Source organism: Anopheles stephensi, unplaced genomic scaffold, assembly GCF_013141755.1.
Source record: "Anopheles stephensi strain Indian unplaced genomic scaffold, UCI_ANSTEP_V1.0 ucontig281, whole genome shotgun sequence".
NCBI classification, from domain to species: domain Eukaryota; kingdom Metazoa; phylum Arthropoda; class Insecta; order Diptera; family Culicidae; genus Anopheles; species Anopheles stephensi.
The window spans coordinates 121,202-134,299 of record NW_023405215.1 but is presented as its reverse complement, the minus strand read 5'-3'; the positions used below and the strand labels follow the sequence as shown (position 1 = coordinate 134,299).

General features: G+C 42.2%; 1 protein-coding gene across 1 annotated transcript; it reads right to left on the bottom strand.

The window, feature by feature from the left end:
* Positions 1–676: 676 nt before the first annotated feature.
* LOC118516341 lies at positions 677–4,884 on the bottom strand. The gene is made up of 4 exons (XM_036062152.1): positions 4,647–4,884; positions 1,486–1,593; positions 1,319–1,393; positions 677–1,234 (listed from the first exon to the last, which is right to left on the bottom strand). Exons 1-4 carry the CDS (start codon positions 4,656–4,658, stop codon positions 1,049–1,051), a joined length of 381 nt encoding a protein of 126 aa, XP_035918045.1. The 5' UTR covers positions 4,659–4,884; the 3' UTR covers positions 677–1,048.
* Between the last annotated feature and the right edge of the window lie 8,214 nt (positions 4,885–13,098).

Sequence of the window (13,098 nt, the reverse complement as noted above, 5' to 3'; positions counted from 1 at the left end):
ATGGTGCTTATGGGGCTGCCCATGGCTAATGGTAGAAAAGCAACATAAACCACCGACCGATCGTTTGATGCATCATGCTCTTGTGTGTGTGTGTGTGCAGTTTACGAGAAATGCAAGTGAAACTGCATTGCTGCAGTCGTTGTCGATACGGTGATGCACTTTAGAAGAAGGTTGCTTTTGTGCGTTAGAAAACATTTCCGAGAACCACTTACTATAATATTTTATTGACACGTTTTTCATCGCCCGTAAGTTCCGTAACACGATGGAAATGACATTTACTTCGTTGGGTAGTAGTTCCTTCACCCACTTCAAAAGAAGTTTTCAATGTTTCAATTACCGAACCGAAGTTCAGCAAGCTTTTATCGGTGGATCAACTCAAAACCTCAAAACACCTAACCCCTTAGCGAGCTAGCGCGTAATTGGAGACCCACGGTTCAACAGCATTCTGGTGCTGAAGTGTTAATACAGCAATAACCTTCCAACTGACGCACGTGGTTGATTGTATTCTCTCGTACATCCCACAAGGTGAACCCCAGTTCGCACACACAGTAATTAACTGTCGAATCTACGAATCACAACTTCTAATCCACAGTGTTCTCCGGCGTACAACCGAAACTACCACTCAAAACCCGACACCTTGACATCTTTGACTTCGATTGAAACACACACGGCGGTAATCAGATGATACGGCGAATTTTATTGTTGAGCCAAACTACAAAAAGCCCACTAAAGCATACCATCATTCAAATACGCTACCGATCTGCTCTGGCACTTAGAACGCCATCGCCATCGCGGCCCATCCGAAGAACCCTCGCGATCGATCACAGAACTTACTTACAGTATTTACAATTACGCCAGTAATAATAACAATTACGTGCAAAACCCAACATGCGTATGTGTGTGTGTGTGTGTGTTGCGCACCACCCGATGCAGTTGCCTCTTCTGCTCGAACCGATGAATGCAATTAGCGGCCCTGTCGATGCAAAAACCTCGAACGCAACACCCGATTGGTGGCATGCTGGGTTTATTTTTTTTCTTCTGTCAGCTTTTAGTTCTTCTCAGCCTTCTTCTTCCCTTCGTCGGTTTCGTTCTCCTCGTCGTCCACGTTGACGTTTATGTTGCGCACGTTGCTGGTGGACCGTGCCCGGAAGTAGGTGCCGGAACCGGCTTGCTGCAAATTTCCGGCAATGCTCTGCACCAGATCGTTAACGGCCTTCAGCGTTTGGATTGGGATCTGTTTCCGGGGAGGGGACGGTAAGGTCAGTGGCGGGTTGACCGGTAAGACACGCTGCACACGCAGACCAGCTTAGAAACTTACGTTGAATATGTTGTCCAGTATGCTCGACCGGGGCAGGTTGATGTTTGCACTCTGATTGACAATTTTACCGTCAGTCTAGACAACAAGTAAAGCAAGACAAAGTTTTAGCCGTTTGCACGCGCGTGTGTGTGTGTGTGTGGGTGGGTCACGATTTCCTGAATGCTTACCGACTCGTCCCCTTCGATGGCGGGACGGGCGCTGCAGGGTGTGATGGTGAGCAATGCACAAAGCACCATCGCGATGGCTCCGAATCGGATGCACTGGCTGGTGATAAGCTGCAAGGGCGGTACGGGAAGGGACGGAAGGAAAGTTGAATGAAGCTTAATTTAATCAAATTATTTAATGAACATGTTGGTTGCTCTAAACGCATTAAGGTGTCAGCACACGATTGCAACACCTGTCGGGCAGCCGTTATTGAGTTACATTAAAGTTCTTACGAAATTGGACTCTTAAAGCTACAATGACTTGAATTTGATCGCTGCTCGGGCTTTCGTGGCTATTGCTGATGCTGTTAATTTATATTGATTATAACAGAACTAAATAGTCCCATAACTAAATAGAGAGAGGCAGTGTTTCTCCACTCATAAACGTTCAAGTTCTCTTTTTGTTTTGTACTTCGACACACTTGTTGTACAGACTGGAAACCCCTGTGATTGATTTGTGCTGTGGCCAATATGTGGCATGCTGGGCCCCAATGACGACATAACATATTTTATATGAAATAAATAAGCTTATTTATTTTACAAATACTGGTAAACTTCAAATTTGGATTTACTATATTACATGTATTCCTTAAATATTTGTTTGGTCAACTTTTTGCTGGAAATACTGGTTGCAATATTGATTCTATGTTCTGAATACTGTATTTAGGGACCCGGTGGCCGAGGAGAGTGAAATGCATGTTTGTTCACGTTGGGACCGGCGATTGATTGCCATCCGTACCGTCTCACCGTAGGGAGACTATCACGCTACGGGTAAATTCATCTTTAAAGGAGAATTTTTGCATGTCGCAGGAGCAAGCATAAGATATAGTCTTTAAATTTGAAACAGCATGCTGACTACTAAGAGCGGAACATTTGTTTGTCTAGTTATTTTTTTCTTTGACGCACATTAGCAAATGCACGAAACAGCATCAGCGCTAAAGGGCAGTAGATTATACTGCTGCTCAATGACGCTTTCAGCTGGATTGAGCTAATCGAAAATTAGAAGTATCGTTTCCAATGGGTAAATTCTGGGGTTCATTTTAGTTTATTTGTCTACCATTAGTCTAAGAACCCGTTTCATCTTATAAGATACATTTAACATGTAATCAAAGACTGATTGCTAAAGTATACAGGCACCTTAAGCTGTGTTTCAAATTATGTCTTACTATTTCATCTAAAATCTATGTCCCATACAAGGCGCAAAGCTACTCGAACAATTTTCTTTGGATTGCTCCCATTTCACACAAACACCCAGTCTCCCAGGAGGAAATCCTCCTCCAACGCTTCACCACAAGGTTACGTGACTGGTGCCATCGCAGCATTAATTGACTGAACGCGCCATCCTCGAGAGCGAACGAAATTAAATGATGCTGAACATACATACACACACAACATTTTCCAGCCTCCACATCCATTCTCCAAATCCTTCCACCAGTGTGACAATTCATCCAGTGGCCGATAGTGGTAATTTTTTCCGGCCAATTGACTTCCCGTTTCAAAAAACCCCTCCCTCGCCCAGTTACATTCGTGTCATTTTGGAAAATTAATTTCCCGCCCCGATGCCTCGTTCCATCTTCCACTCGCAAACCTTCCCCCTATAAAATGAGTGAATGAATGAATCGTAAAAAAAAGTTTCCACATCGGTCAACCATTTCCTGACCACCACCACCAGTCCCCGGCAAGTGGTTGAGATTTTATTTGGCTCGAATTTGACGATTCCACCGAAACGGCACAAAATCTCGGACGCTTCCAGCATCCAGCAAACCGGCCAACCGCAACCCACACACAAGGATGCGCTGTCTGTCTGTCGGTAAAGTTTTACCGGCGTCCAGCGTGGTGAATTGTGTCTCATGTTTTAATTTTACTTTATCCGTTGCACCGGAAGCGAACTGCGGGTGAGCGTCGGGAAACCGTCGACCGAGTGCATAGGACAATTTCGCCAAACTGTAAATGTGAGGTAGCGACCGGGCAGGGCACGGCACTCGATCGAGGGTCCGTTTGCAGCTCGGAATATTTGTGCCACTTAATGGTCAGTCGCTTGAGTGAAAACCTTGTTTAATTAATTGCAACGAGAGACTGATGGAGAGGTACATGTGTGTGTGTGTGTGAGTCCAAACTTCAAACGTAAGGATGAAATGTTTCTGATTTACGTTCGGTAGCCTTTTTGGTTGCGTTATTCGAGTCGAAGTACATTTCTCGTGAATATTAACCAGGATCCGGACCGAGAATGTGTTTACTCGAATTGTGGTAATGCGATTGAATGAAATAAAGTTCCTTTATGGTTGGACGCTGGACGGAACGGAAGAGTAATGTTCGTTGCGGTGTAAGAAATGTTTGCATCAATAAACATGTTCAAGGAAATTACAGAAAAAAACGCTGGCATTTATACGCTGGACATGCTCTACATTCTGAGTTTAAATGAAATCTGTTGAGCCATGCACGCTGTTCACATTTGTTTTCGTAAGAACTCCAATGGAGCAACTTTGCGAGAGCAATTTGATGTCTTTTTTACGTCCTAAAAATAGTAAAAACTCAATTAAATATCTCAAAACAATCCTTTCACCGTTACCACTTGATGTATCTATCTGTTCTCTAATGCATTCAAACAATTTTTAACGCCCCCTAAAACCCTGTCACGTTACGTCGTAACACATCACAGCGCAACCAGCAGTATGAGCTCAGCTTATTTAATGCCATTCGCTCCAAAACAATCCCCGTGTACGATCGTAGAGCCACCACCACCTTTGGCAACTCTGGCCTCCACAGCAAATCTCGCACAAGAAATGCCGCAAAATGCCATTTTGGCTTGGGGTTTTCAGATTTGCGTAACACCGTCGTCCACCAGGCGTTTTATTAGGTCCATATAAGGCCCAACGGCGAGAGCTCACCATCGGACATTGACTGAATCACCGTATAAAGTTTATCTATCTGCAAAAACCGAAACCATGAAACTGGATCATGACCCAATTTGGAGATTCAGTCAACCATCCATCCAAAATACGATCGCTATCATCTAACGAGATTAGCAAATAACAACAAATTGAATCAACCGAAATTTTTCTTTTCACTTAGAACACTCTAAAAAAATCTTCATCACACACACGCACTCTGTTGTTTGCACTCACTTTGTTGGCCATGTTTTGCTTTTTGCTGGAGGCTTGGTTCACAAGATTCAATGCACACACGAAATGAAGTCCACTGGGAGACTTGAACGCAACGCCAAGTGAGGAGCCGAAGAAATTGGTACACGATCGATCGGACACTTCCTCGGGGCACACACACGTTTGCGGTTGCGTTTTGCTTGAGGTGACTGGGCCGTGCGACTGGTTCGGCGACGGGTAGCGTACTGAGCCACTGTGCAACGTTGGTCGAACGTTAAATTTTAGCCCTGTTTGATCTCTTTCTCTTGTTTGCCTGCGTTTGGGCTGCCGGCCGGGTTGCGTTGGGTGGGGATGTAACGCAGCATACAGCCACGCGAAGCCACGAAAAGAAAACCGCGCGATGTATGTGCGTCTGCACGGCGTTGCTGGGTGAGCGTGTGTGGTGTATGTTGCTGCGCTACAGTTGGTGGGAGATGCATTGGTACAAGGAATGGATAAATATTTATGATGATCATGGTTTTACTTTTTGTTTTATTTTCATATAGCATTGTTCTTCTCGAAAGAATTTGCTTATTTAATTCACGATATAGTAAAAAATATGAAAAAAATTGTTTATATACAGGAATGTAGGAATATTAGTAATATTTTGTATATGTTAGGTTGGGATAAATGATTTGTAAATTTTATAAATTAGTATGTAATATTGTAAAGATATATCCAAAACTGTTGAAATTTTAGATTTTCTACTATTTCTAAACATTTGACCTTATTTCCGTTTTTGTTTATTTTAAATTTATCTTTGCCTTTCTAGTCGTTTCATTGTTTTTATTTACTATTTTCAGTCTTATTAAATTGCTTTTTTGAATATTGTGTTTTATTATTTGTTATCGTAATTTATAATCTTTTTTCACGAAACAATTGTAACAACAGCGTTATGCTTCTTATATTTTATTTTATAGTTTATCCTTATACTTAAAATAGTTTGCTCTCTTTATATATTTTTATTCATTTTTCTCGTGTTGTCTTGTATACATATTTTTTTTCCTTGGCACTACAACCTCGAGAGGTCTCGGCCTGCCATTTCTGGCTTTCTGTGACTTGAATTTACCCGTAGCAAAGTAGTCAGCCCTACGTACGAGGAGGCGGTCTGGAAGGGATTTGATCACCGGTCCTGCCGTGTGAAGACGGGCGCCGTTATCGCCTCGGCCATCAGACCGCCCCACTTGTATACATATACCCAACATTTATTTTCTTTCGCTTAAATTTTCAATTTATCTATAACATTCGTTTTATTTAATTTTCATTCTATTTTTGCTACTATCTTGTTTAAAGTTAAGTTTTTTGTTCTCAAATATTTTTCATGTAATTTACTACTTTATATTTAAAATTTCCGTAATAGTATAAACAGATTACTAATACGAGTACGAATTCCATGTTCGCTCACTGTACGAATACGCTGGAAGGTTGCACTTGCAGTAAACGGTTCACTGATTGAACGCCGCCCAACGCTGCCCTCCCCACAGCCCACTAACTGACCAGCAGAACCACAGAAAGTGAGAGTGAGAGCATTGTGGAAGGTCGAGGGAACAAGATGCAACAAAAAAACAAACAAAAAACACAGTGCACCACCATGAACCGTTCTGTACGCTTCTTGTTGCAATCCCGCACCCAAATCGCTCCCATCATCCCTTAACATACCTTCCCCCCGGTACAGTTTATTGCAAGCTTAAAACTCGTCCAAAAACGGGTTATGCGCTAGCAAACGATAAAAACCAACCTGGGGATGCTGAGCTGCTGAACTGTGCGCATGAAAGGGCTTCCAGCAGAGTTAATTAACCGGCTTCCACGGTGCACGATAGCTGACCGGTTGGTAAGACAACTTCCAGCTCGGACAGTACAAAGCACATTAAGGAAGTCCTTTGTGGCTGCTTGCTAGCTGGCAGTGGTAGAATCAGAGGAAGGAATAAAACATGTACGTTTTAGGTATTTAAATCGGTGTACAACCTTGCCGAGTCTGGCAGTGCGATAAAACATTCACATTCACTTGTGTGTGGTAGTGTCTTGATTTAAAACACTAACACAGTATTCCCAATGTGCAAATGTGGTGCTGGACGGTAGCGCTGTTGCATTGTCAGCAATCAAGCTTCAAACCAACCCTTAATCGAATGTTTAATCAAACCCATTACATCTCTTTTGTCCCATTTGTTCTTTCTCACCATCGGTCCACCAGCTTAATGGCAGTTAGAAAAACAAACCCATCATAAGCTGACTATCAGCGTGTCTGAATTGTATTACACATGCCGTGACACGATTCTCACGAACCCGACGATGATGTGCGCGATTAGATGTGCGCGTTGGATGTGTGTTTACACACTGGTGCGGTTAATTTGGATGGAAAGGTCAGGGTGTTTGGTTATGTGCAACCGGCACTCTGGGAAAGCAGGTGATTAAAGCACACATGTTTTTCGGGTGTATCACAATGCGCCCTTGCCCTTTTGGAAGAGCGATTAAAAAATCGAGAGGTAACGCACGAAAAAACAATGTATTTAAAATTTAATTTCACCTAACTTAAATTGAACTATTACCTGGTGGGACTGTAATTAGGTCAGCGGGTAGCATAATTAAAGCAAACCAAAGTATGCAATCACGGGCAAGCCAACGCTGCTCGTTTTGACACTCTGCATCGAGAGCCGTAGTTTTTTTGTAACAAAACCAAAATATGAGCCAAGAACCAAAACAGAGCGGTACTTTAAAAGAGCAGTTCCTAATCAATCCCCAACCGGTCACGCAAACCAACAGCAAGCGCTTATTAAATTGCTATTACTTCAACGCTTGGTGTTAATTAGTGAACGCTGCTGCTTCGTGTATGCGCACGGTGCAGGGTGAGTGTGCTTTTTGTTGTCGCGTGTCACTTACGTTACATTCCCATGTCGTGCAAACATTCAATGAAGCAAACCATTCAGGAAGTGTTTTAAATTCGATTTTTTTGTTTTGTTTTGTTTTTAAAGTAATCGACCATAACTACAGTGTTTACTGGTGTTTCGTTTCGTGTGAGCGTTGTGTGGGCATTAAAAAGTAATAAATGAAAAGCTAGCATGATGGAAACAGAGGAAAATAAGAAAATACAGGAATTTTGATTGCTTTCCATTTGTTAGTCATTAGTGTACTGCAGTGACGTATCCTGACTAGAGGAGACTCGTGGGGGAAACATCCTAATTTTTCAAAACAAAATCCCTTGGTTGACTGAGACCCTTGGATGGGATGGTTCTTTGGACGAAAAGGTTTAGTTTTAGGCGAAGTTCCTTAAATGAAGTCGTTCCTTGAACGATTAGTTCCCTTAGTGGGTCCCATGGGCATTGGGACCCTTTCGACTACAAAATATCTCAGTGGACGATTCCAGCTAGGTCCAGAGGCTCTGTGGCGCCTCGTGATAGACAGGGCTCTTTGGCATCTCTTGCGAGGGGAAATCTTTTAGTAAAGGAGGCCCCATACGTTCGTGAGCACCTTAGACGATAGGATCTCCTTAAGGGCAATTGCTTTTGGTGGGCAAAGCTCCACAGTGAGTGACGGCCAAGAGATCTCTTAGCAGATGAGGATCCACTGTCAGTGATGAGATCTGTTGACCCTCCCATAGACCCATGATAAATCTGCCACTTCTGGACCATGACTTATAAGTAAAGTCCTTAAATAATTAACGTAGACCATGGTATGATGCTGATGGAGTCTTATTGAGAAATTGACGTTCATTTACTTTAATAATGGAATTTCAAATACAAAAAAAAACATATAAAAATATTTAAAATTAATGAAGTGATATAAATAAATCTAAATTTTATAAAAATAATCTTAAAAGCAGCATCAAATTTTGGCAATAATTTTTCAACAGTTATTTAAAATAAAATAAAACAATTGAATTTTAAAAATATCTCTTTATTGTTTTCTTTTAGCTTTAGAACTCTATTTATAAAAAAAAAAATGCTTCCTGTTATGTTCTCTAACGGTTGATTGAAATAATGAGCTTTCTGCCATTTAAATATTCCAACAGTCTTTAAATTTTAATTAAACAATTATCAAACAACTTCATCGTCATTTTATTTAATCACACCGCTGAAAACTGTTTCCCGTACCGATTGATAAAGGTGTACGGCTTAATTATCCTACCATTATCTGGATTGTTCAACATTGACGACATCAATATCCCTACGTCACAACATGACGCGGTAAGCAACATTAAGTTTTGATGTGCTCTCCACATGAACCGCAGCGCTGGTTAAACTAACTGCCGGACACTGTTCCGGCCATCCGACGCACATACAGCCACAATTTAATCCCCGTCCCCTGTCAGCCGGGCGGGGTGAAACTGTTGAATCAATCTCTGCCGTTCACACGCTGCCTCACGCGACCACGTCCCGCACCGCTAGATTAACCCCAACGGTTGGCTGCAACGGTCGACCGCAGCTGCAACCGTGTTCCGCGATACACCGAGACACTGGCCACACATTCGCCCAATCGGTCGCACGACCGTGGTGGTGTAGGTTAGGTTTTGCATGGTCACAAACAGTGGTTTAACTGGTCGGTTCAGCATAGTTCGACTCCTTGCCAGTCGAACGCACTCACTCACGCTCGCTCTCTGCCAATTTATCTCAAGCCGGGGTCTTGTGGCAAAAGGGGCGGCAAGTTGCGTTACGCGTAGCGCGACGACGTGCTCCGTAACAGTGGAACCTAATTAGCGGGTGGACTCACCTTTCGACTACTAATTTCCCGAAACAAACGCAACCACCGTGTTGCTGTTACTGCCGCTGACCGTTGGCACGCTAATCCTATTTCATCGTTATTTCTTCCTCGTCACCCTATCGTGCTGGCAGAGTGGTGAGGGTGATGGCGAGATGGTTAACGTTGTTATCAGATTATCTCGATTAAATTCTCAACCTTTCGGCGACCGAGTGTTGGGCGCCCGGTACGCGTCCCTGTCACGAACGAGGTCGGATCCCTGTCGCACGCAATTACCGTGTATCAAAGCGAACAGACAAAGCCGGGACCGGTCGAAAACCACTGACTCAACAGCCACAGGACTCGCAGACAGAGCGTGATGGCCGACTTACGATGGTTGACTTCGGTGCGAGCAAGCGTAGCAAACAGTTTTCTTGAGGTAGAACAAGATTATGCCACGTCGAGTAAGACATCGACTGGGAGTGAAGGATTTGTAGAAAAGTTTATGATTAAGATATTACTATTATAAGGCTTACGTATCACTTAAGAAATCGGTTTGAATTGTACGTTGCGAAATATTCAAATTATGCTTCATCCTGGCATTCCCTCTCTAGTTGCGTGTCTAACTGGCAAAATAAATAATCTAAAAGTGATTATAATAATTAGCAGCTAATTTGCTTAATTAATTCGCTTCCATAGCAGAACCCCCAAAACGGTACAAGAAAAACTAAATCAACTACATTAAACACCTTCCCCCACAAGGTTTTTTTTCCTGTGAGCAGACCGGAAAGCGAAAAATCATTAAGGCCCACACAAAAAATAGTCACCTATTCGGCATTCGCTTTCCGGAGTGAAGGTGAATTGGGCGTAAAAACGATTTCCTTTTCGGAAGGTAAGTTTACCAACTCTAGCCGGAAATGAAACGGTAGCCGGAGCAAGCCGGTGAGACGTGTTGGTCTTTGTAATGAAAAAAAACGACCCAGAGATTTGATTGACATTGATCCAAATGGGAGTTGTGAGTCGGCAATGAAATGAAGTACAAATTATTCTGTTAGAATGAATAATTTAACAGTGTTAGTTAACGATACTAATTTCCTTCGGAAGGATAATCCCTTTAAAACAAATCAAGCTTGCGTTAAAGAGTATTCATCTGAGGCATATCGACAATAACCGATTTATTATCGGTGGCATGAGCATTGCCGAGCTCTAATAAATATAAGGATTATTTTTATCATATGCCAGGAGTGCAATTTTTAGACTACAAACATTAGTTATTATTCTTTAATAGATTTATACGAGTGAAAGGTCGCTACATTTTAAATATATCACTTCATAAGGCAAAACTAATCGAACAATCACTCAGAGCGGAACGGAACAAACGTTACTCAACTGTTCGCATTACGAAAGATTTTTATTACAAATTAGAGCTTATTGACAAAATTTCATTTTCAAACTTTTATTTATTTATTTATTTACAATTTAAGTATGACGACATACGCCGTATTGTCAGAGCCGCATGTACTGACGAATTACAAATTTCCAAAAACAAAAAAAAAATAACAAAGCTTTTCCTCCCTGTTATTTTTCCTTATCCCGATCATGCACTAACTTCTTATCGAATTTTGAGGTTTTAATAATAGTTTTAAAACGTTCTATAATTTCTCTTACCTCCTTAAATCAAACTTATGTGAAACACTTTACACGCCATAATTTAACTATATCGCACCCATGCTCTTCCCTCTTCAGCCAAATTCTTCCTGCCAACACCAACAGTAGAACCATACGTCACTATAAATTGCAAGAAAATAAACAACAATTCTACTCCCGGTGGGCCATAATTTCATCATACATTATCCTGGGTCCTGTTTGCGGCCATGCAAAACAAAAGCCAATAAAACCGCGAAACCCGCAGCGAACGACTTTTTTCACGGCACGATACATCAACTAACGGGCCGGCTGTTCCGCAAATAAAATCACTCCATCCCTACCTCGTGTGTACCAACCGGGCAAACCAGGGCGGGGATTTGTGCGTAAAGCTCAAAAGCTTTCCCCAAAAGTCAATGCAGCGTTTGTGGACTGCATCGAAGCAAAAAAAAACCTTCGTTCACTTGACATTCACACACGATTCACGCCTTGCGATGGTAATAATCGAACCAGTTGGAGTGCGGGTGATGATTGAAAACTGAGCTTCCCGGGGTGATATAATTCGATAACTACCCGCAGCCGTTCGGTTGCTCCTTTTTCCGGCCCTACCAGCTTGCTAACACTCGCTTAACACCAACTGACGCAAAACGGTTCGACCGCGATGGCTTTTCATTGCAATAAAAATGATTTGTCTCTCGAAATTCGATAATATTCGACTGTACGGCCAACGGGTCGTATGCGTGCGTGTTAACAGCGAGCCATTTTTCCCGAAGGATACGGGCTTGGTTTGTTTGCTTCGCCCCGGTTTTGGAAGCAGAGCAGAGTATTATGCAAAAGAGCAACACATTGGAACATACGCATGCGAACCGCACGAGATCGAATGTGGGTTGGGGCCCAACACCAGAAGCAAATAAAAAGATTCCGCAAAAACCTCAAATCCTTTCCAATGTTTCATCATCTTGCGGCCGTTCCTTTTTTTTTTTGTTAACCAATATAGGATCGGTGGAAAATCGTTTGCAATCCAACCTCCGCGCAACGTACCACCGCCACGAATTACGTCGCCGTGGTCTTTACGCAAAGTGGTGACAATAAAATAATAAAATACATAAAACGGAATCACCACCAACTGCACAACACATCATGCGCTAGAGAATGGGCTGCCAAATGGTAAAACCGGGGTAGTCGTAATGGGATTTTTTTTTGCCGTCCCGCTTTTCTACTTGCTTGCCTTCAGTTTTCTCACACTGAAATGATACATCGGTTTGCCATCGGTGTGGGTCCTTCCTTTTCAATTTAATGCTTTATTTGCATACTTCCCCACTGCACGCTGCGTGTCAATTGCGGTGCGCGTGTGTGTGTTTGACGGAAACTGGGAAAAATGGTAATATTGTCCGCAGTAGGTACGCCGGGAGGTTCTATGTTTTCTTTTTGATTTTTTTTTGCTTCTCTCCATTAACGAAATTGACAGTTTAATGGGTGTCGATAGTTTAAAATGCGTTTACGGTAAGCATAATATACTGTGCGTCCGGTGCGGGTGGTTTATTTTATAGTTTGAGAATCCAATAGATCCCACCATTTATGCCACTTTTCTATAGCTATGATTTGTGTGACGGAATAGATTCGCTTGTACCGTCAGTCTTTTCATTTAAGTATAGTTAAAATAGTTTGTAGGGGCTCTAAATAGATCAACAATTATATTTGAATGGGTGTCTTTAAGTTAAAAATCTGCTTCAAAATATTAATTGAAAAAAATCCATATTACTTTGAGTGAAACTATTTCGAACCTATGCCCCATCTAAAGCCATTTGTATGATGTAATTGAAATGTAATTTATTGGGATAGCGAAGATCGCTCCCTAAGACCACACCAGTATGAGGAATGCCGACTAGAGACGATGTTTGACGAAGATGTTGCCCAAAGATAAGAAGAAATCCGAAGAACATTTCCAATAACTCAGCAAGCCATTTTCCATCTTCCCAGGCCGTATGCTCATTTGACAACATCTACTTTGACTGCCTAAATGTAAGGGTAAACATAAGATTCTGACTGGTGAAGCAATGTGCCTGCATTAGGATAACATTAAAATTCATCAGGACATCATACCAATGTCTCATCATCGACA

Excerpts from the sequence above, each read along its gene's own strand:
- LOC118516341 (XM_036062152.1), bottom strand. Across the intron at positions 1,394-1,485 it reads CCATCGAAGGGGACGAGTCG|ACTGACGGTAAAATTGTCAA; the intron begins GTAAGCATTCAG and ends CTTGTTGTCTAG. Across the intron at positions 1,235-1,318 it reads TACTGGACAACATATTCAAC|ATCCCAATCCAAACGCTGAA; the intron begins GTAAGTTTCTAA and ends CCCCGGAAACAG.